Below are 21,689 nucleotides of genomic sequence, written 5' to 3'. Positions count from 1 at the left end.
CCGCAGACCAACATTTTAGCCAAATCAGGCACCACTGCTGACACTGAAGTCCTGGAGAGCAAAGGAAGCGTATCCAGGGCCGTGTCCCAAACATACTGAAGGCCATGCACTAACTGGTCTGTCAGTTCCACGCAGACGGGAGTAGCCTGCTGCTTCTCCAATTCACGGTGCAAAAAGTTTTGCCCATACAGTAAGTATCTGCGACAAGTGCTGTGGCCAGTACTGGTCGATGGCTTACCCCACAACCGTAAACAAGGAACGGCCATTGCCTCGGCCTTCCCATTGGTAGGGTCTTTAAATGCAGGAGTCTCCTCCATCAGGATCGTGGTTACTTTGTTTAACCTGGATACTGGGGGGTCCACCCGACCATTTTTTTTAATAAGGCTCTCCTCAAAGAGGTAGTGCACCACCATTCTTTTAGGGACCGAGAAGGTCCGTTGCGGGCTTCCCATTCCTTGTATATGAACTTATTAAAATAAGTCAGATACGGAAACACCTTAGGTGTACAGGCAGGCTTATGGGACCCAAAGGGGACCGCTACTTCAGCAGAGGAACCTGCTGTATCCTGAATTTTCAGGGTATAACGCACAGCTGTCATAAGTGCTCCAACTAGCGATTTGTCTTGCATGGACCCGGACTCATCCTCACTGTCCGATCGCTCCAGGTCAGTGTCATTTGAAACAGAGCAGGGGCCGCCAGTCTCAGTGGGACCCGATTGTGTCAGAGCTCTCCTGGACGGTGGGGGCAGGGGCCGATGTTTAACACCTTTGCGACCGCACACCACCTCCACCCTGGCAATGAAAGTTTCAAGGCCCGCTGACAAAGCATCCAAAGTCATTGCACGGTTTAGAGACGAGCTGGTTGCAATTGCAGGGAGTCCTGGGGAAGAAACACCAGTTTCTGAAGCCATGCTGACCCACCGTGTCTGCAACCCTTGGGGACTTAGGACAGGTGCACAATCCCACCCTCCTAGCTGCTCCAGACTGATGGGGCCCCCACCGCAGGACTCACCACCCCGACAGAGTGCTGCGCTGTTCAGTTACAGGTTTCTGCATCCGGTATCAGCTCCCAGGTGTCCTGAGAGAAAAAAAAAAAAAAAGCGCCGTTCTGAGCAGCAGGGACCAGCGCTGAGGATAAAAACTGATCTGGGCTACAATAAAATGGCCGCCGAGCTACAGAAAAAGGGACCTTAACCCCGCTTTCTACTGAGGCATACCAAAAATGGCTGACAACTGTACACAGTGAAAGGACAGAGCTAATGGTGTCAGAACAACACTATGGCGATCAGCACATGCAGACCTCCAGACACCCAGTGGGGAGACCAGACACCCAGGGACATAGATCCCCAGCGCAGCGCCCCCCCCCCCCCATCTAAGATGAGAGCCCCCCAGGGGACCCCTGGCTACAGGTACACACCGTTCAGCAGCATCCCTTGGGTGGGATAGGGAGAGAAGAGGGCCCCACTCCCAGGGAATGCCCAGCTGCTCAATTCTGCCGAGGCAGGAAGAGCTGTACTTACCATCCAGACAAACTGGGGACATCCCATCACAGATCCATTCCCGAGCCGTATAGGGTGGCTGGAGCCTGAGGGGCATTGTCTTGGCCGACCCAGCGGATAGCTAGGGTCTGCACATGCTCGATGGCCAGGCTGGGGAGGACAAGGCTCTAGATTATCCAGTCGGCTGTTGATCACAGGAACTTAAAATCTTGTGCAAAAGGCAAACATTCAGCAAAAATTCCCAGGACCGATGGTCCCGCAGGGAGCCTATGTCCTTCACTAGGCAGAAAGAAAAAAAAAAAAAAAAAACAGCTACAGGAAGCAGGCTGATGGGTTATTACCAGAGGTGGCGGAACTGTAAAATTCTGTTTTTTCACATGCATTACATGTTCTAGTCCTCTTCTGAAGGTGGTGTAATAACCCTACGGTCAAGATTACTGGAGCTGTGTCCATCAATGAACGAAAGAAAACACTGTCATTATTCAATCACTTGGGACAAAAATAAAATATTCAATTGGCTCAACATGCCTTTAAGCAATTTGCTCAGTGTCTACTTTCCAAAATGGGGTAATTTGTGGGCATTTTGTACTGCCTGCCATTTTAGCACCTCAAGAAATTAGCTAAGCAGTCAAACTAAAGCTGCATAAATTCCAGAAAATGTACCCTAGTTTGTAGACGCTATAACTTTTGTGCAAACCAATATACACTTGACTTTTTTTTTACCAAAGACATGTGGCTGAATACAAATATTATATCCTAAAAAAGGAAAAAAGGGGAGCAGGGGATTTTTATACGGTACAATTTATAGAGAAACAGATTTCTTTTAAAAGAATTCATAACTTTTTTATTTAGAAATGTATTAAAAATATATTTTGTAGAGACAATAACAGCAAATACACTCATTGTACAAAAAATGCATAGCTATAGAGTATAGGGGATCCTGAAAGTGTTAGTTCCTGAGACTGATCGTACTTCCTCCCGACATGTTTCGCATTTGTGCTTCTTCAGGGGAGAAGAAGCACAAATGCGAAACATGTCGGGAGGAAGTACGATCAGTCTCAGCAACTAACACTTTCAGGATCCCCTATACTCTATAGCTATGCATTTTTTGTACAATGAGTGTATTTGCTGTTATTGTCTCTACAAAATATATTTTTAATACATTTCTAAATAAAAAAGTTATGAATTATTTTAAAAGAAATCTGTTTCTCTATAAATTGTACCGTATAAAAATCCCCTGCTCCCCTTTTTTCCTTTTTTAGGATATAATATTTGCAGAATCATTAGGGGATGAGGTACCTACAATAGTAATGTGTTTCTGGGATAGTGTGGACCAATTTATTTCCAATGTGGCTGAATACATTTTGGCCTAAATGTATGATAAAATTTAGTTTATTGGATTTTTCTTATAACAAAGAAAATATATTTTTCATAATTGTCTTTTTCAGATTCTTAAAAAAAAAAAAAAAAAAAACGCATAGGCAAGCAAATACCTTTAAAAGGAAAGCTCTATTTGTGAGGGGGGAAAACAGATGCAAATTTTGTTTGGGTACAACATTGCATGACCACGCAATTACCAGTTAGAGCAGTGCCAAATTGTAAAAAGTCCTCTGGTCTTTGACCAGCCAAGTGGTTAATATAGCAGATGAACTGTTCTTATAAATTGCTCTACCCACCAAACAAAAAAAATGAGTAACATTAAAATGGTTTTATTTGAAAGGCCATAAAAAAGGAAATAAAATAACGTAAGCAATTTTACACAACTTGGGTGATGACCATCACAAATCGTAAAACATACCCACCTACGAGGGAACAAAAATGCAACTGTTGTATAGCTTAATTGCTTTGGAACTTCATAGTTAATTACGGATGGGAAATCCCAAGTCATATGCACAAGTGAAACATTTATGTGGATGTGGCTCTTAGATACACGCATAGAAGCGCAACTACAGAAGAAGAGTCCAAATGAAGTTATTCTCAGGTGTGTCACTCCATAGGAGGCTCCATAACATAGCCATTTTCTGTGGATAAATATCCATCTCCAGACTGCATGGATTCTTGGTCTAAGTACATGTCTTGACTGGTCTCTTCTGCTGGAGGTTCTTGAATTAAACCATTGTCAGGAACCCTCTCCTCACGCTTATCACTGCGGTCACCCCGGTCTCTATCCCGCTTGTGATCTCGATCCCTCTCTCTGTCTCTCTCTCTCCTCCTATCCCTGTCTCTATCTCTATCCTTATCCCTATCTCTATGGCTACGTCTCCTGTCTCGATCCCTCTCTCTCTCTTTATCCCTGTCCTTATCCCTTTCCCGGTCTCTCTCACGGTCCCTACCCTTTTCTTCTGGTTCTGGCTTGACCTCTGTTCCATCTAAAGCACCATCACCGATTTGTATTTCTTCAAGATTAACCTCAGCATTTTCTGGAGCTTCTCCCTCGGTTCGCTCTTCCTTCTTTTCCCTGTCACGGTCCCGATCACGCTTGCGGTCCCTACTGCGACTCCTGCGCTTGCGGTCTCTGTCTTTGTCCTTGTCTTTGTCCTTGTCTTTATCCTTATCTTTGTCCTTATCCTTATCCTTGTCCTTGTCCTTGTCCTTATCCTTGTCTTTGTCCTTGTCCCTACTCCTTTCTCTGCTACGCTTCCTATCGTCCTTTTCACGGCTTCGGGATCTCCTCCTGCGCTCTCTGGAGCGGCTACTCCTCCTCTCTCGCTGCTTGTCACGGCTGCGATCTCTGCGGTCTCTCTCTCGTTCTCGATCACGGTCCCTAATAAAAAGCACATATATTTCAGATTACGTTTATAAATAAAACTCAAAATTGACCATAATAAAAAATAAATAAAAAAAAAGTCTGTTCTAAATCATTTCGAAGACCATGAAAGACTCAAAAAAAAGGTGGGCTTCATGTATAGGCATCACCACAAAAGCATCAAGCACACAACAGCACATTGGGAATATTGGAAAGACCATCAAATATACCTGGCTAAGGTAATGAATGTGCAATTTTCAACAAGGCATTGGACTGCATAGATGTAAATAGGGTTAAATATTTGTTATCTAAATAAGTTTATGGCTTTCAAACTCAATTGAACACAAGGTTGCAGTTTATAAAAATTGCAAAAAACAAACAACCAAACACTGACATGTGCTTAATGCAAATTAGGAAGGTTTCATTATTAAAAAGTAACTAATTCCATAGTTTCGCGAACGAAAAAGTATGATTGCAAAAGGATGGCCTTGGCCTTACCGCAACTTTATCCCTGTGGAGAATTAAAACAGACAACTCTTAAAGCCCTTCTTCCTTAATTGTCAAATACCCAACCCTGCTGGTTTTGCCTAGGCTAGGGGTATGGACTTAAAATTTGAGGTCATGCAGTCCCTAAAAATTTTCTTCCAGCCAAGGTCCAAATCTCAAGTTTGTGCTACCAGAGTGCTCCTTTACATCAGGTGTGCCCTTCAGAGTAACGCTCTAGATCAGTAGGGACTCATATCCCTGTAGCCAAAGGACGGGAGCTGGGCAAAGAAGCATGCTGCAGTGAGCTTGAGCATAGATTCATGCTACGGGGGGGGGGGGGGGGGGGGGCACATGTGACAATTGGCTACGAGGATTGCGGCAGACCTAGCAACTAAGGTCTGCTGTGCAGTCTCCGCTGGCTACAGATTGGCAGTCTGACAGTTCGGACTGGAATGTCCCTGTGTTCAGATGACAGTCTGATAATAAAGGCTGGCGTAGGCAATCCAAGAAAAAGTTCAACCTACTCCCTCCCACGTCACAGGTCCCAAGAGGCTGCAGGACCACTCATAAACCACAATTATAAGTGTATATGGTTTGTCAATTCATGAGGGTGACAATATGTGTGTTCTATGTAAAAGCATGCGATGCCCATCAATGAATATTCCATGCAACCTAGAGGATAGAGGAACATACCATTGCGACAACTGACTGATTTAGCAAGCTTCTGGCTGTGTCAAAAAGGTACAGCTCACCTACCACTGCTGTGGCTCTTAAAAGGATGTGCAGGAAGAGATTGGATTGCCTCATCATTGCCAAAGTAAAATGTCACGATTACAGCCTCCCACTCAGATGTACATTATTATGCAACAGGTCACCACATTCAAGTCCTCCCCATAAAGAAGCACTAGTGGCGGTGTATAAGGTCTTGTAAGGAAATAAAGTATAGGCAATGTCAAACTTGGTCTGTACACCGATTCACCCTTCAAAAGCCATGCCGGTAAAACCTGCAACCAAGTGCAAGATCTGACCTTGGAACAGCAGACTTGAGGAATCTAGTAGAGGTCATAATGCACCCGCAAGCAGATTGATTAGGCATACCAAGCCTGCACCATGAAAGGAAACTTCTACCTCAAGTCTCCCAAGTAACCAAAGGAAACAACTCTAGGGAAGGGAATATATAAAATCAGAACAATGATCCTACAGTGTCACCAGTGCTGGAATCACTGTCTTAAATTCAGCAATAAATAGTACTTTTTTTGTAAAAGACAGCAAGCCTGTATCAGAGATGCCCCAACAATGACAGCCTGCAACACATTGTGATGTGGACCACTTTCCAGGAGTTAACGTCTGCCTGCCCATTTTTCAAGCTATAATATGATCCTCAGACAGCATGAACAGGTAATTTTGCTCAGTCCAGGATGAATTCCACCCCTTTTGCCACAATGCCATTTATCGTTAGTAACTCATAGCTGGGGCACTGCCCAACTAAACCCAAAATAGAGTAACTGAGTATTAGTCCAGCAAAGAATGGACAGGCTCAAAAGCATTGCGTTCAATGGCAATTAACACCGTTGCAGACAAAAGTTCCCTTGTAACCTGCACCTGTTACCACCTTCCAATGCAGATGGAAGGCGGTAACGACAAAAATATCACTAACTTTTCCTGGGGCAGGAAAACCCTTGCCAGAATAGTGTCTTGAATGGGAACTTAATACACCAGGTGAAGCATTTGATTCAGCAATGTGGGATTGTTGGTTAGTAGGTGCGCCAATGACTTCTACCGCAAGAGGTGGTCATCTAGGTAACCTATGAGCAGAATGCCCTATAAAAATTGTAGAAAAGCTAGTACTTGCTGCTGGAAAAGCAAAAAAAAAAAGCCAGAAAAAAGGTGATAATGGTCTTCTATGATTTAAAGAGAAAAAAAAAAAATCACTAGTGGCCTGAAAATATGGCAATGTATAAATATGCATTCCTGTTATTTACAGAGGCCATAAAACTTACACCACAAAAGACATAACAGGCTAAATGGATACCATTGTAAACTTTTGGGAGTGACCAAAGGCAATGAGATCCTTTGGGTGCACAATAGACAGTAACCAATATTAGAGAAGTCGAAAATTTGACACAAGTAACAAAAATAATGTCCCAACCAATTTATTCACAGGTCTCTGGGCTGACTGTTGCAACTTGAGTATAGTAGACACTTCTAATAAATGTAGCTGGAATTATAGACAACAAAAGCTCAAGAGGGGTTTCAAAAATCAGGAGCAAAAGTAGACAGCTTGGCCAAAGATGTGTAGTTATCACAAAACAAGATAGCCATGTCAATCAAATTTTATAAAAGACTGAATAATGAAACAAAAAAAAGTAAAATAAATAAATTGGCTGATATTTGGATACATTGCATTAGCAGCACCAAAAGCTAATCTTTTGCTGCAAACATGAAACAGTGGACTGGCAACACTCACCTTTCATCGTATCGGGATGTATCATCTCTACCAGAATGCCTTATGTTGACATCAGCTCCACCACGTCTAGTGCCTCCCAGACCACCGCCTAAAATCAGTAAATGTGAAAAACTGAACAAATGCCCTCTCTTCAGGATCTTAAATGGTGTAAATAAAAATATAATATATCATACACATATATCTCCCTCCCCCCACCACTCTAGTTTAATTGGTGAATAGTATTGATTGAAAAGCTGAATTCAGATGACATTTTTCACAAGCCATGTATTTTATTTCCCGATTGCATATTGAGCTGAATTGTTCATTCTATGCTATTCAAAATACATATTACATTTAAATGATAGAGGGTGATTAAAAGAAAATTGGTGTTATTGTAGCAAAACCTTTTTGCTCCCCAATTCTGAACTTTGTTTTATATAGAACAAAATTCTGAATAAAAGTGGTAGAAAAAAAAACAGGAATAAAAAAAAAAAAAAAAAAAAAAAAAAGGAGCTAGCTGGGAGTGGGGAAGGTTTAAAACTTATAATACAAATATTTTAGTCACACAGTACAACCACAAGGGTGATTTGATACTGACACAGTTGTGTTTCAGCTGCTGAGGATTCTGTTCCAAAAAATTTCACCAACTAAAGAATGGAGGTTTGTGTGAGAAGGGGACAATAAGATACCAGGGCAGACCACAAAAACCACTATTTAATTCCAGTTCTTAAAGATCCTCTCTCAATGTTCTAGAAAGTGCAACATCACAGCATTTTATTTTGTGGATTCTTGGCCTGCTTGCATGCATGACCGCCTAGACTTGCCAAACTGGCTTTATCCATAAAAAGCTTGCACCATTTTAGGGCTCGTGCACATGAATACATTCCTCCTTACAGGATAAGCTGGTGTATTTTGGAGCCTGGGAGACTCTAGTATTGCATACATCCACCCATAGGCATGAATGGTTGTATGTGCTTTCCATATCTATGAAACGCTATAGCGTCTCCCAGGGATTACATGACTTCAGGCTCTCTCCTCCCTGGCTGATGTCAGCAGGGGAATTTCAGCCCCTCCCACTGGATGCTGTTAAAACGGGTAGCAATCTGCTTTTTTTTTTATAAAGCACAGGCAATAGAATACAGCTTATCTTACAGAGGGGTGATATAAAGAGATAGAGGTTTAATCACAAAATATATATTTTGCCACATAATAAGCTTTCAAAGTTCTTACCAAGTCTACGAGGGCGCCAGCCTTTTACAGTACGACCTCTCTCAACATCAACCAGCACACGTCTTCCATCAATTTTCTTTCCATCTGCATGCTTGTATGCCGCTGTAAATACATCATTTCCAGAAGGGCAGAACAGAAACAGTTAGCCAAGGTGTACAGCATTATGCCCCCCCTCCCATAAGCTTATCCTTTCACATAAAACAAAAAAAACAGCATACTGAATAATGCACGACATCAAGCAGCTGCTTCTCCATGTTGATCATAGGAGTCTTCTGAAGCTATCAATAGTACCCCTTCAGAACATGGTGTCAAAGCACAGCAAATGCTCTTTACACAGAGATTAAACTACAGTTGGACTTTTGTAAAACTGCAGGTAAGCAGAGTTAAATTCAAGAGATAACTATAGCTAGTTCATGAATATGCAGCAGTACAGAGAAACATTACTGTTATCAAAAACCTTGGACTACATAACTATGCCCACTTCCCCCAACCCGCTGGGAAAAAAAAAAAAAAAAAAAGCCACAGGTTCTCTTTAGGTTTGCCTAGCCTGTTCAGGTGCTACACATCCGATTTGTGTCTACCAACAGTGTAAATATTTACTGCTGTAGGTCTGAATACTTGAAAGTTAATAAAAAATTTTTTTTTGAAAACCATAATTGTGCTTTTCTTTGTGCTATTAGACCTTAAAACGTATGTGTACCTGTGTAAGAGTGAGGTATTTCAAAGGTTTACAAGTCCTCTATCACACAAAGGTTGTGAAAAGCTATAAGTAAAATACAGCATAGAAGCACTAGACAGAACCACTAAAATAATAAAAAAATAATAATTTACCTGGTGAAGCTACTTACAAAATTTCTCAAATTACCGCCTCAAATTCAACGAATTTCATGACGATATCTTGGAAAAAGGAGGTCTGAATCTTGGAAGTTTTTGTAAAGTGCAGATGCATTTCTTATAGCCGAGAAACGCTTACCTGTCTCGGCTGCTCTAGGTAATTCCACTGAAATCATTCCTTAGTTTGCATTTGGTGGACAGCTGAACACTGCAGAGCATCACAGACTATCTGCTAACAGTGGCCAAGTCACACAGGCTTCACTGGGTGTTTACAAACTTGCTTCTGCAATTACCTGGCATTGTCTACCACTTTAGCATAGTACATATAAAGGTCTTTCCTTTAAAATAATTAGTTGCAATAGTATTGTGGAGATGCTCTGTGGCTCATGCTGGTCAGGAGTAAAAAAATTCCTGTCAATACTTTTTAAGACAGTCTGTACACGGGTGACAATTTTACAAGTTTACAATATTGTTTGACTGCAGTTTATGAGGTTACAGCTAGTTACCTGTTAAACGCCAATAGACAGCAAGTCACAAAGAGGATACTGCAAATGCATTTGCAATTGTATATTGGTCAGGCAGATCAAAATACATACTTTGTTAACAGGTCAACCAACAAAACTGGCTAGGTGCAAATACTGTTTGGCTGGATTCTTACCAAAATTAGGTTACAGGTCTGAATGTCCAAATTTAAAGCGTAGCAAGTCGAAAATGACAAAGCTTAAGAGCAGGTAGGCCAATTAATCGCAGAAGAAACATGTAATGACTCAATAAAATGCAATAAAATAAACCTAACTGCCTGCTCAGTCTGGAATTTACAAGAGGCGCAACTCAATTTACATCACCGGCATGGTTTGTGTGCGGGATAGTCTGACTCCTGCGCAGGGGTTATGTCATTTTTTTTTTTTTGCCGAAGACTGGCACCTGAATGAAGCTGGGTAGAAGATGCTAGCACGTGATCACTTGAACATGTCCTGGAGAGGTGGCAAGTAGGTCCACAGATTTAGCCATTATTCCCACATATTTCTATTCCCAATACCCGCATGGTGCGCAGGATTGTTTGATTTAACACACAACTGAATAAAGAGATAAAAACTGGCTTAAACTGCCATCATTACAACATGATCATACAGATATTACCCCCTTATAGGTATCTGACCCTATAGAGAATACCAAGAATTTATCTTAAAAAAGGGATTCGCTGAGGCAGTTACATTTTCTGGATGATTATATGCTGTTAAAAGGAAACCTGTGCTCTAGATATACAAGTTGCTATGCTGATTATTACCCCTTCGTTTAAATATTTGTGAGTTGGAACAAAGCTATGCAGAGTTATAACACTAGCCGCACACTTATTTGGGGTCAACTGCCCAATCAGCCAGACAACTAGCATGTTTAGGTGACAAGAAAGGGAGGGAAAAAGATTGTATTAGGAAAGCAGCATTGCATTTAAGTCAAAAATCCAAAGCCTTCTGGGAAACAAAACTAGAAAGAGCTTTAGCTTACCAAGAGCTCCATTTTCTGGAAATTAACCTTAAAGCGACACCAAGCAAATCCTTAGGCTAGTTTCACACTGGGGCGCTTTACGGGCGCTATAGTGCTAAAAATAGCACCTGCATAATGCTTGTAAAGAGCCTCTACTCTCCAGTGTAAAAGCCTGAGTGCTTTCACACTGAAGCAGTGCGTGCTGGCAGCACGGTAAAAATAATAATAATAAAAAAAAAGTCCTGCAAGCCGCATCTTTGCAGCGAGGGGGGGGGGGGGGGGGGGGGGGGATTGGGAACACACCAAAAAAGGGAGGTATTAGTAACACATACTAAATTGAACCCGGGTTTAGTGTCACTATATATAAATACAGAACTTTTAAAACAGGGAATACAAAAACTGGTGGCAACACACTGATTCACCACTCAAATGGGAGGTGCAAACACCACAATGAGGAGATAAAGGCATTCTATTCTGCCCACAACAGGTGGGTTTAAGAATACATTTTGGGGACAATGAGCACCATTTAAGAATAGACATAAATGACCAGCATAAGTACACAATACAATTAAGCAATCTGATCGAGAAATTTATTCACAGCCCTATTGATAACCAAAAGTGATCAATATAAACACAAAATTTATTTTGTGAATAGCCTTTTGCTCCTTTTTTGTGTAGGAAAAGGAGAACAAAGCTTTCACACCAAGAAAGTCACCAGCACCTGTTGACCAAATACAAAAGTTACAGGAGTCAATGGCATGCAGCTTCTCCAACGATAGAAAGATCTTATATTGAAGTATTATCTGGCTGTCTGTCCACCCTAAGAGTTTTTGTCTAAGAAAACCCATTTCAATACCATGGCCTTTCATTTTCACAAACCTACTACCCACACCTACCCCTCTCCATCCAAGCAGTCTTCAGCTTCTTCTTTTAATTAAGCGAAGATTTACCATCGCTGGCTGATGATTTGTTAACTGTCTTATTTGATTGAAGCATCATGTGCCAGAGAGAAGGTGAAAGGATGACTCCACTTGTTGTGGCTTACCTGGGCCCTAATGGCTCACCTTGCACAGCCTTACCAGCTGTATTATCTATGGCTGATAACCAGCAATTACATGAAAACCTATCTCTGAAACCTCAAAATACTAGGAATGAGAAAATCCTATGGGAAGAGTTGAAGGCATTTTAAACATCTATAAAAGTTAACGCTAATGGCACACATACTAATTTATTTGTTTTCCTTCTAAAAAGTAAACCAAGCACTCAGCTATCTTCTAGGTCTACTAAAAGATGTGCTATATTTTAAACTATTAACTGAAGTTACCTACTTCCAGGTCAGCAACTTACTATACAGTGAGGCATGAGGAAGGTTCACAAGCATGCAACTTTCACAATTAGTCAAATGACAGCTCTTTTGTCCTTCCACTAAAATATTACCTTTCTACAGTAAAAAAAAAAAAAATTTGTGAAAATGATACCATGTAAAAATGGCTTACAAATATTTATCTTCATGAAAGCCACCTGAAGTGTAGGTTTTGATTGTCCCATTATGACCCAAATATATTTTAGCCTTTGATGGCCAATTCTCTTCATTAATATATTTCCCGGACTCCATTTAGATGTAATTTTACTTTTTATTCTGGATCATGCAGACCACAAAATGAGGAAACAGAGCAAGCCAGCTTTGTAATAAAGACGGAAGTGTGTGAATTTGATAACCCAAAGTAGAGCGATGAATGTCCTCTAAAAATCTAAGGCTGGCAATGATCAAAATAAAAAATAACCACCACTGAATATTTGCAGCAGGTTCCAGTTTCCACATACTGCCAAACTACCAGACAGTTTACCATAACCACATTAGTGCAAAAGCTTTTCCCAGTCCTTTGGGCATAGTGGGAGAACTAAAAATAGCTGTATGTTCTTTAGGTCTGGGTATCTGTACTTGATAATGGTCTTAAATCTTTTTAAATTTGGGTTAAGATTACAGTCAACCTGAGGACAAAACTCATTGTGAGTTTTGGGCAGACTAAGTCTTTGGTTTATCTAAATTTTACCAAAGTAAATTGGTAACCCGATCACAAGAGGAAAAAAGGGGGCTTCCATTATAAAATGCTTGGTGCAAATGCCAGTTGTCTAGCCCTAAATTTTTATTTTATTTTTTTCTGGAAAAAGTATGAGGAAAGTCAGAAGTCCTCACATACATACTTGTTTCAAACCAGCAATTCAAAACTAAAGCAAGTTACCCCATTATAGACAGGCAACTAGCATTTTGAGAAATTCACCCCCCCCCCAGGTCTCTCTCATGACAGGCTTTTTAACCTCTTCACGCTGGTTGTACGCATATAGCAGCCTCTCGGGAAGTGGGCCTCAACATCAATAGGGTGAATATATGCGTACCAACATGTAAACAATGCTGTGGTGAGAGTGTGCACCCTGTGTGCTCCCGGCGGGTAACGTAAAGCAACTGATCGCTACTTGCAATCAGGTGCTTTCCGATCATGTGATCACTAATAGCCAAGCACAATACTAAATATGATTAAATGCCTGCCTTTCGGCAACTGAAACCTCTTGAAAGGACCAGGAGGTGCCAGCGCCAAGGGGTTAAATTACTGCAGAGCTTTAAGTAAATGAGTGCGAAAGTTATTTATAAAAACCACCAACTTGTATATATATATATATATATATATATATATATATATATATATATATATATATATATATATATATATATATATATATATATTTTATACATATATATATATATATATATATATATATATATATATATATATTATACATAATTTTTTTTTTGTGAAGATTCGGTCCATCTTTAAGGGGAACCTGTGCTGAAATGAATTTGCAGGCTGCAACTGCTAACCTCTTCTCTTGAAAACTCTAGCTGCCTGGCAGGGTAATATAATAAATTTTGTCTTAAGATACTGACCTGCAAAACATATGGAGATTAGACTGTCTGCCTAGCCTTGCATGCCTACCAGCGTTTAGTGTTTAAGTTACTTATACCAGAGAGCAAGGCAACTAATATTTTCAAACTGCAGCCTGCACATTCCTCTCAGCACAGGACAACTTGAAGAAACTTATCCACAAAGTGGAGTCCTAGAATATTTTTGACAGTGATCCTGTGGGTACTCCAAACCACCAACAGGAACAGCAGAAAAACTTCAAAACAAATCTAAAATAGGTTTTTGTAAAGCAAAATGTTATGTGGTCTAGAGAATCAGTTTCTCGTATCCCTATATTTTCTATGCTACCTGAAAAGATAACTGATTGTAGCTGACCATAAGAAAATTGTTCAATTGTGTGAAATTAGACCACTATGAAATCTAAGCAGTAAAATTATGCACTTTAACCATGTACCCCTGCCCAAACCCTTTAAAGAGAAATGTTCATGCTATTACAGCCCCCAATCATGATCTAGTACAGCATTTATGTTGGTGATGCTTGTGTAGTGGAAAGATTGTCTGCTACACCTGAAAAGGCTGCCCTGTGTCTTGTGTGTAAATGCTGCAAAGTCTTACCCATCATACAAACCCTTATACCAACCATACAATGAGATGTTGTAAAGGGGAGCATTAGCATCAGCTGCAAGCCAGCAGTGGCAATTGCCATCACAATGGTGGCTGCAGTGGCAATAAGAACACAAAATTAATACACCCCACTCACATTACACTTGTTAATTTTAAAACATTTTTTTTTTTTTTTTTTTTAAAAGGACAAATCGATGGGCAACAGTGAACTATGGGAACAGATCAATTCAAACAAGTGGAGTTTCTGAATTTAAAAAAATGGTAGTTTAATGGTCCCAAGAACTCCAATTTTGTGTTAAAATTACAATTCAAAGAATAGGATGCATAACACATCAAGGGAGTTTATGCTTCTGAAAGCATTTAACTTGGAAGTTATAATGTATATATTGTTGCCCATCATATTCAACCCACATGTGAAAGGACCCAGATTACAGTAATCCCAAATTTTAGAACTGCAAAAAGGCTCACTTTTTTTGTATCAATTCCTGAGGGGGCCAAAAAAAAAAATAGCAATTACCCTGCCTCCTTGAGGAAGGAAAAAACGAATGTCCCCTTGTGTTGAAAGGGAAACGCCATAGATTATAAAATTTTATAACTGCAGTAAATGACTCATTCTGTGTGTACACTGAACAGATCCTAACATCAATGGGTTGAGTGCAGCTATGGGATTAATGGAATTTGGGTAACTCACTTCAACACAATAACTTACCTTCTGGAACCAGCCCCATAGGGCATTTTAAACATTTATACAGATTTGGCATTATAAACAGTGTACAGATTACTATTAAAAAGAAACTTACAGTGCATATCACGTTCATGTTCATATTCAATGAAGGCATAACCACGAGGCTTCCCAGAGGGCTTGTTATATACCATGTGAATCTTCGATTTGGGGGGGGGGGGAGAAAAAACAAAAACAAACTAGTTACAACCTGTCGGAAGGCTCATTAAAAGTGGTGCTTTCAAAAAGGATAACTGCACTTTTGTCACATTTTATTTAGGTACCTAATGCTATAAGAAAGCTTTGTTTCCTGAGGGCAATAATCAAACTGGTGCCCAACAAAAATTGGACCCCTCCTGCCAAGATGAGTCATCAGCATAATTTGATACTACAGTGATCCTTTATCAAATCGGCAAGATATCTGGCTCCCAGGTGTCTTCTATACAGGCAACGACCCGAGATTAGGAGCACTCTTAGTTAGGCCAGGTTCAAACTGGTATGACATATGCTCCGACTTTGGGAGCATATGTCGCATGATGTGCATAAATCAACGATTCCCTATGACACGTCGTACGTCGAGGCGGTACCTAGTCACGTTCGTACACGTACAGTTCCGGACGTTTTTGGTTGTCGGCTGTTTCTTGGTGGACCGCACGCCCTACACAAACGAGGAACTATGCATCCATTACAAAACGATTGTTTTAAGTGAGCAGCCCCAGTGCCAGGTCGGGCACCGGCATATGTAAGCAGCCATTTGGCCTTATGTTTTTTAATTTATTTTTATTATTAAAACGGTGTCACACTATGGATTCTGTTTGCTCTCCTTTTTTTTTGACCTGTCTGAATCTATGAGGAGAAGGTTTTTTTTTTCCATAAGAGGTCCAGCATATTCCATGTGAGCAGGGAATTCACCTGCATAAGCCTATTTGACTATCTTTTTAAGTAAAGTAGTCAACAGCATCTGGTAAGAAGACAACTTTATCTTCACAGTTGGGGTGTTTTTTCTGTGTCCAAAAAAAGTTTGGTGAAGGGACGTGTCACACCTTTGTAGAAGATTTCAGCCGCCTTCTGGCATATGGATTTAGACGGAGTCTTTCACTGAATGAATCACTGTCTTGGACTGTGGATATTTTTTGTTTTTCTAGTATCTAAGTGGGATTTTATTTCTTTATTATATTATTCATTTTGTTGCAAATATTTGTTTTTCAATTCATGGTGATAGGTTGACTATTACTTGAGGTGTTTTATGATTATTAATTTTCACATTTGTAATTGACGTTTATATTTACAATTTTTTCAGCGCCCCTACTATCACTCTATTTTTGTACTACAATCTGTCTGATCCACCTGGAAATGGTGGCAGGCAAGACAGCCATGACTTCTTTGGACCAGCCACCGAAACCAACAGCGAGTCTGACATCTGGAAAGGAGACTGTTACAGACGCAATGCCACCTTATACTTGTGGATAACCAGATAGGGCGACTTGCAGGACAAGGCCGCCAGTTCCAAAAACCCTCCTGGCCGATGTGATGGCCACTAGAAAGACCACTTCCTGGGAAAGGGTCAACAGGGGAATCTCCCTGATATTTTCAAACGGCGGTTTTTGAAACACCGATAAATACCAGGTTCAGATCTCATGGGGGTAACGGTGGATGCACCCCTTGAGCAGAAGTACCCACTAGAGAGCGAGATGCCAGAGGTCGCAGAAAAAGGACAGCCAAAGCTGATATTTGTCCCGCAATGGTGCTTAACACCAATTTCTGCTCCACCACTTGCTGTAGAAACAGCAGGATCCTGGATATAGAAAGAGCGCGGACGCCATCCTTTCTCCTGACACATGGAGATGTAGGCCTTCCAGGTACGAAGATAGAACTTCCAAGAAGATTTCCGTCTTCTCAACATAGTTGGGATCACCGAGTCTGACCGACCCCGGTTCCTCAACACCTGGCTCTCAATAGCCATGCCGTTAAAGCAGGATGGGGAATCGGACCTTGAGAGAGAAGGTCCTCTCGCAACAGCAGTTGCCAGGGAGCGTCTGCCACCAGGCGCACTAGGTCTGCGTACTACGGACGCTGAGGCCAATCTGGGGCAACCAGTATTACTGGGATCCCCTCGGCTTTCACTCTGCTAAGCAGACGTGGTAACCGTTTCAGTGGAGGAAAGGTGTGGCTCAGCTGGTACTGATCCCACGGAGCCACCAGAACGTCTGCCCACGGATCTCTTGTCCTGGACACAAATCTTGGCACCCTCCGATTGAGAAGGGAGGCCAGGTCTGGTGTGCCCCACCACAGGCACAGTAGCCTGAACACCTCCAGATGAAACACCCATACTCCTGGGTCCAGCATCTGACGACTCAGTCCACCTGCCAGGTCCCCACATCCGGGAAGCAAATGCCCGATAGGGCCACCGAAGTATGCGAGCGACATCCCTTGCAGCGGCCGAGGTTACATAGTAAGGTTGAATAAAGACACCAGTCCAACCTGAGGGTCTACAATTGTCCCCATCACTGTACATTGCACACTCACATTAGTCCCTACCCTCAAGGAAACCCACAATCCAAGGTCCCCATTTATATACTAGGGCCAATTTTGGACAGAAGCCAATTAACCTATCTGCATGTCTTTGGAGTGTGGGAGGAAACCCGCGCAGGCACAGGAAGAATATGCAAACCAGCAACCGTTCTTACTGCTAGGTGAGAGTGCTAACCACTACACCATTGTGCCACTGTGGTTGTTCCTCCTTGCCGATTGACTTATGCCACAGCAGTGGCGTTGTCTGACTGGATCCTGATCGGACGCCCTTTCAGTCTCATTGACCATGTGGAGAGGCATAGCCTGATCGCTCTCAGTTCGAGCAGACTGATTGACGGAGGAATCCAAGTTGCCAGAGTCCCGAGTCAACTGAACTCCCATCATTCCACCCCAACTGAATAGGCTGGCGTCCGTTGTAATTACCGTCCATTTCAGAGGTAGGAACGACTTCCTGGACTGAAGCAGCGGGGACCACAGTTCTGCGCTGTCCAGCAAGTAGTGCCCGTGTTCCATCAGCCCCCAGGTGCAGAGGAATCTGCTGAGTCATTCAAAGCTGCTGCTAATGGTGCTGAAATCGCTTTGCAATGTGCCCAGGCTCAAAGAAAATGGCCGCCCAGCGTCCAGCATAAGGACAAAGCACCGGGAAAATGGCGGCCGGATTACAGGAACACATGCTGTCTCTAGGGAAGCTGAAAAAACATGCTCAGGCTTCTAGAAAATGGCCGTCAGAGTCCAGTATAAAGGACCAATCACAGCCGGCTATTGATAGATCACAGGATCTTTCCTCTTGTGCAAAAGCAAAGATTCAGCAGAAAAACCACAGACCGAGGGACCCGCAGGGTTCCTAGGTCCTTCTTCACTAGGCAAAATAAAACTGAGGCAGCAGTAGCATGCTGAGGGATTGTTACCTAAGGGACCGCCCCGTGGGCGGAACTAGAAAGTTCTAGTTTTATTATTATCACATGGTAACATGTAATGCCTAGTCCTCTCCTGAAGGTGGCATAACAACCCAATGGCCTAAAGAGAGAAGCTGTCAGTCGGTGAATATAGACTGAACATTTACCAGTGGGCAAAGATACAAAATCAAAATCAGCAGCGGGTCAAATACCTTTTTCCCCTCACTGTAACTGATCAACTAATGAGATAACCAAGTCTGCCATGTCTTACCACAAATACCCTCACATGCTTGGTAGAAATTTCATTTAAGCACTGACAGCAAATCTTTGTATAATTTCTAAAACGTCCCCCATAGACATGAATGACTAGAATAGATGTCATTTTGAGAGGATAATAATGCACTGCATTTAGGCTAAACCGCACAAATCTCAAAATTGCACTAGCTCAATCACGTAGTCAGGACCACACCCCTGACGTCATTGTGTGACAAAATGTGCAGGGCTGCGCCAAAAGCATCACACACAGCAGCCGCAAGCCAGAAGACCACCAAGGAATCGTTTTGTAAGTGGAATTATTTTGAATTAGGCCCATTTCACACAGAGGGTTTTACAGGCGCTAAAGCTTTAAAAATAGGGCCTGCAAAACGCCCTAAAACAGCGGCTCCATTCACACTGGAGCGGTGCTCTGACAGGGCGTCAGAAAAAGTCATACAAGCAGCTTCTTTGGGAGCTGTGAACTCACTGCTCCTCCACGGCTGCTCCCCATTGAAATCATGGGGCAGTACTGCGATACCGCCGGCAAAACGCCGCTGCGGTGGAGTTTTGCCGGCCGATTTAACCCCTTTTCGGCCACTAGCAGGGGGTTAAAACCACCCTGCTAGCAACCGAATAGCGCTGATAAAATTGGGTGGGAATCTTTACTCCATTTTGCTTGTGTGGATGGAGGAATCTGTTCACTTTTTTGTGAAGCCTACTGGCTAATACCCAGCTTAAAGAGGAGCTCCAGCCCCACCAAAAAATAAAATTAAAGTCAGCTACTGACTTAATATCAGAATACTTACCTGTCCAGGATCCAGCGTTGTCAGCATTCCAGCAGATTTTACAATCGGCTCTTAGTGCAACTTATAACACCCGAATGAGAGGAACACACTAATATGTCAGGGAAAAAAAAAAAATAAAAAAAAAAAAAGGGGGGGGGGGGGGGGGTAGAAGAACAAATCAGAGTTGGAAAAGGTTATCAATGCCCTTGTGTCAATATTTTGTCAAGCCACCTTTTACTTTAATTACAGCCCTTAATCTGTTGGGATGTGTCTACCAATGTTGCAATATTTAACCACTCTTTGAAAAACTTCAGTTAAATTTGATGGCGACCGTTTGTGGACGGCAGTCAAGTCATTCCACAGATATTCAATGGGGTTTAAGTCTGGGTTCTGGCACATTTGCAGGTTTCTCCTTCAACCACTAGGTGGCAATTTTTCTTGTGTGCTTTGGGGTCTGCCATGTTGGAAGGTAAACCTTCCAATTAACTTTCTGGCAGAGGGTAGCATATTTTCCTCAAGAATTTGACATTTTTCCCCAATTTCTATCCTGATAAGTGCTCCAGTCCCTGCTGCAGCAACACACACCATAACAGAATACCACCCCAATGCTTTACTGTAGGAAAAGTGTTATTTGGATGGCAGCTGTATTGGATTTCCGCCAGACATTTGGTATTGAGGCCAAATAATGCAATTTTAGCTTTATCGGACACTTTTCCATGTGGCAATTAGTGACTGCATGAGGCCTTTGATGTGTTGCAAGCCACATTTGTGAAGAATTTGTGATGTTATTTCATGTGCACACAATGACCACTCTGTCAGTTTACTGCAACGGCTTCAGAGTTGCTGTAGGCGTCTGACTAATTTCCTCCTGGCTCTTTCATCCAGCAATGTCCTGACCCAGGGAGGGTACATGTTGTACTAAACGCCTTCCACTTCCTAATAGACGTCATTGTGCTTCTAGGCATTGAAAACGCCTTTGAATTTTTTTGTATCCACCTCCTGACTTGTGCCTGTCCACAACAACTTTATCCCAAAGATCCCATGGCAGTGCCTTGCCACCCAAAGTTGTTTGCTTCAGTTGTACTACCAGGGATTTGAAATGCTCTAGGAAAGCGCTTTTAAGACTGAGCGAATCAAAATGACTACAGTTGAAAGTCAAATGGCTTTGAGGTGGCGATTAGCTACACCTGATCGAGTCATTTTTAGGAGAGGGCAGCGTTTATCCTTTTTTCCAACTCAGTAATTCGGTTTTATACAAATACAGCTGGATAAAGCAAAAACAGTCTATTTGCATTTCAGGCTGCAAAGCAAAAGACTTGGATTGTATGCATTTACTCCATAGAAAACACTGCTCCGTAAGTTTTATACATTATACAGAGATGGTTATGTTTATTATATGCATCATACTGGCTCTCTGTATATTCTGATCTGCATTCAATTCTCAACAATGCTTTTGTATACAAATGTATATAGTGCCATTATCGTCTGCCCCCAATCAGAGCCACCAAGTACGGAGTTGCATTCATCACCCTAGTCTTTGTGCCTAAAAAAAAAAAAGCCACATCAACAAATTCCACTCTGAATAGGCACTATTGGTAGTATTTTTAAGCGCATCATAGATTTATAGTCTGCAGATGATTTACATGCTTTCAATATTAAAATTCCACATATTAATAAAACAATTTGAAATCTAAACATAACCAGGTCTCTACATACCCGTTTAATAGGACCATAAACTTCAAACTCCCTTCGTAGTTTAGATTCAGTTGTGTCATAGTTCTAGAAAAAAAAAAAAAAAATTAGGACAATTTTTGGTATGGATACAGTAAGATGGTTACTAAACCAAACACCCTGCATTCATTATATCTGGTCTCTACACAGTACATATAACATGAAAAATGCTATTAGTTTAGTAAATATAAACTGCTAAATACACTCTCTCCTTAGCAGTATATAGCAGCCTTGTGACTATCAGTCAAGCCAAGCATTGGTTAAAGCTTGTGGGAGTTTTCTGGCTGTCCTAGAGACTGCAAGAGCCCTGATCCTGTTTGGACAGTGCTTACTGGCCCTGTGCTAAATCGCATGCACGCTCTCAAGTGGAGAGGGAAAAAAAAAAAAAAAAAAAAAAAAAACACAAACACACGCCACACACACCTCTCTAGCAATGCACACCAAACTGAGTATGTGCAGCCCGACTCCAAAGTCTGTTTTATCAGGGGACAGTAGGAAG

General features: G+C 41.7%; 1 protein-coding gene across 1 annotated transcript in view; it reads right to left on the bottom strand.

Annotated features, from left to right (window-relative positions):
* Positions 1-3,191: 3,191 nt before the first annotated feature.
* The window catches only part of SNRNP70 (small nuclear ribonucleoprotein U1 subunit 70), a 50,809-nt gene continuing 32,311 nt past the window's right edge, over positions 3,192-21,689 (bottom strand). Inside the window, exons 6-10 of the mRNA XM_077467169.1 lie at positions 21,176-21,238; positions 15,071-15,152; positions 8,407-8,508; positions 7,198-7,285; positions 3,192-4,262 (exon numbers count right to left, since the gene is read on the bottom strand). Coding sequence (XP_077323295.1) covers positions 3,485-4,262; positions 7,198-7,285; positions 8,407-8,508; positions 15,071-15,152; positions 21,176-21,238 — 1,113 coding nt within the window. The 3' untranslated portion in view covers positions 3,192-3,484. The remainder of the gene's footprint in view (positions 4,263-7,197; positions 7,286-8,406; positions 8,509-15,070; positions 15,153-21,175; positions 21,239-21,689) is intronic.

Source organism: Lithobates pipiens, unplaced genomic scaffold (genome assembly GCF_037356315.1).
Source record: "Lithobates pipiens isolate NorthernLeopardFrog02 unplaced genomic scaffold, aLitPip1_a1.2 Scaffold_48, whole genome shotgun sequence".
In the NCBI taxonomy this organism is placed as follows: Eukaryota; Metazoa; Chordata; class Amphibia; order Anura; family Ranidae; genus Lithobates; species Lithobates pipiens.
This window is presented reverse-complemented; position numbering and strand designations above follow the sequence as displayed.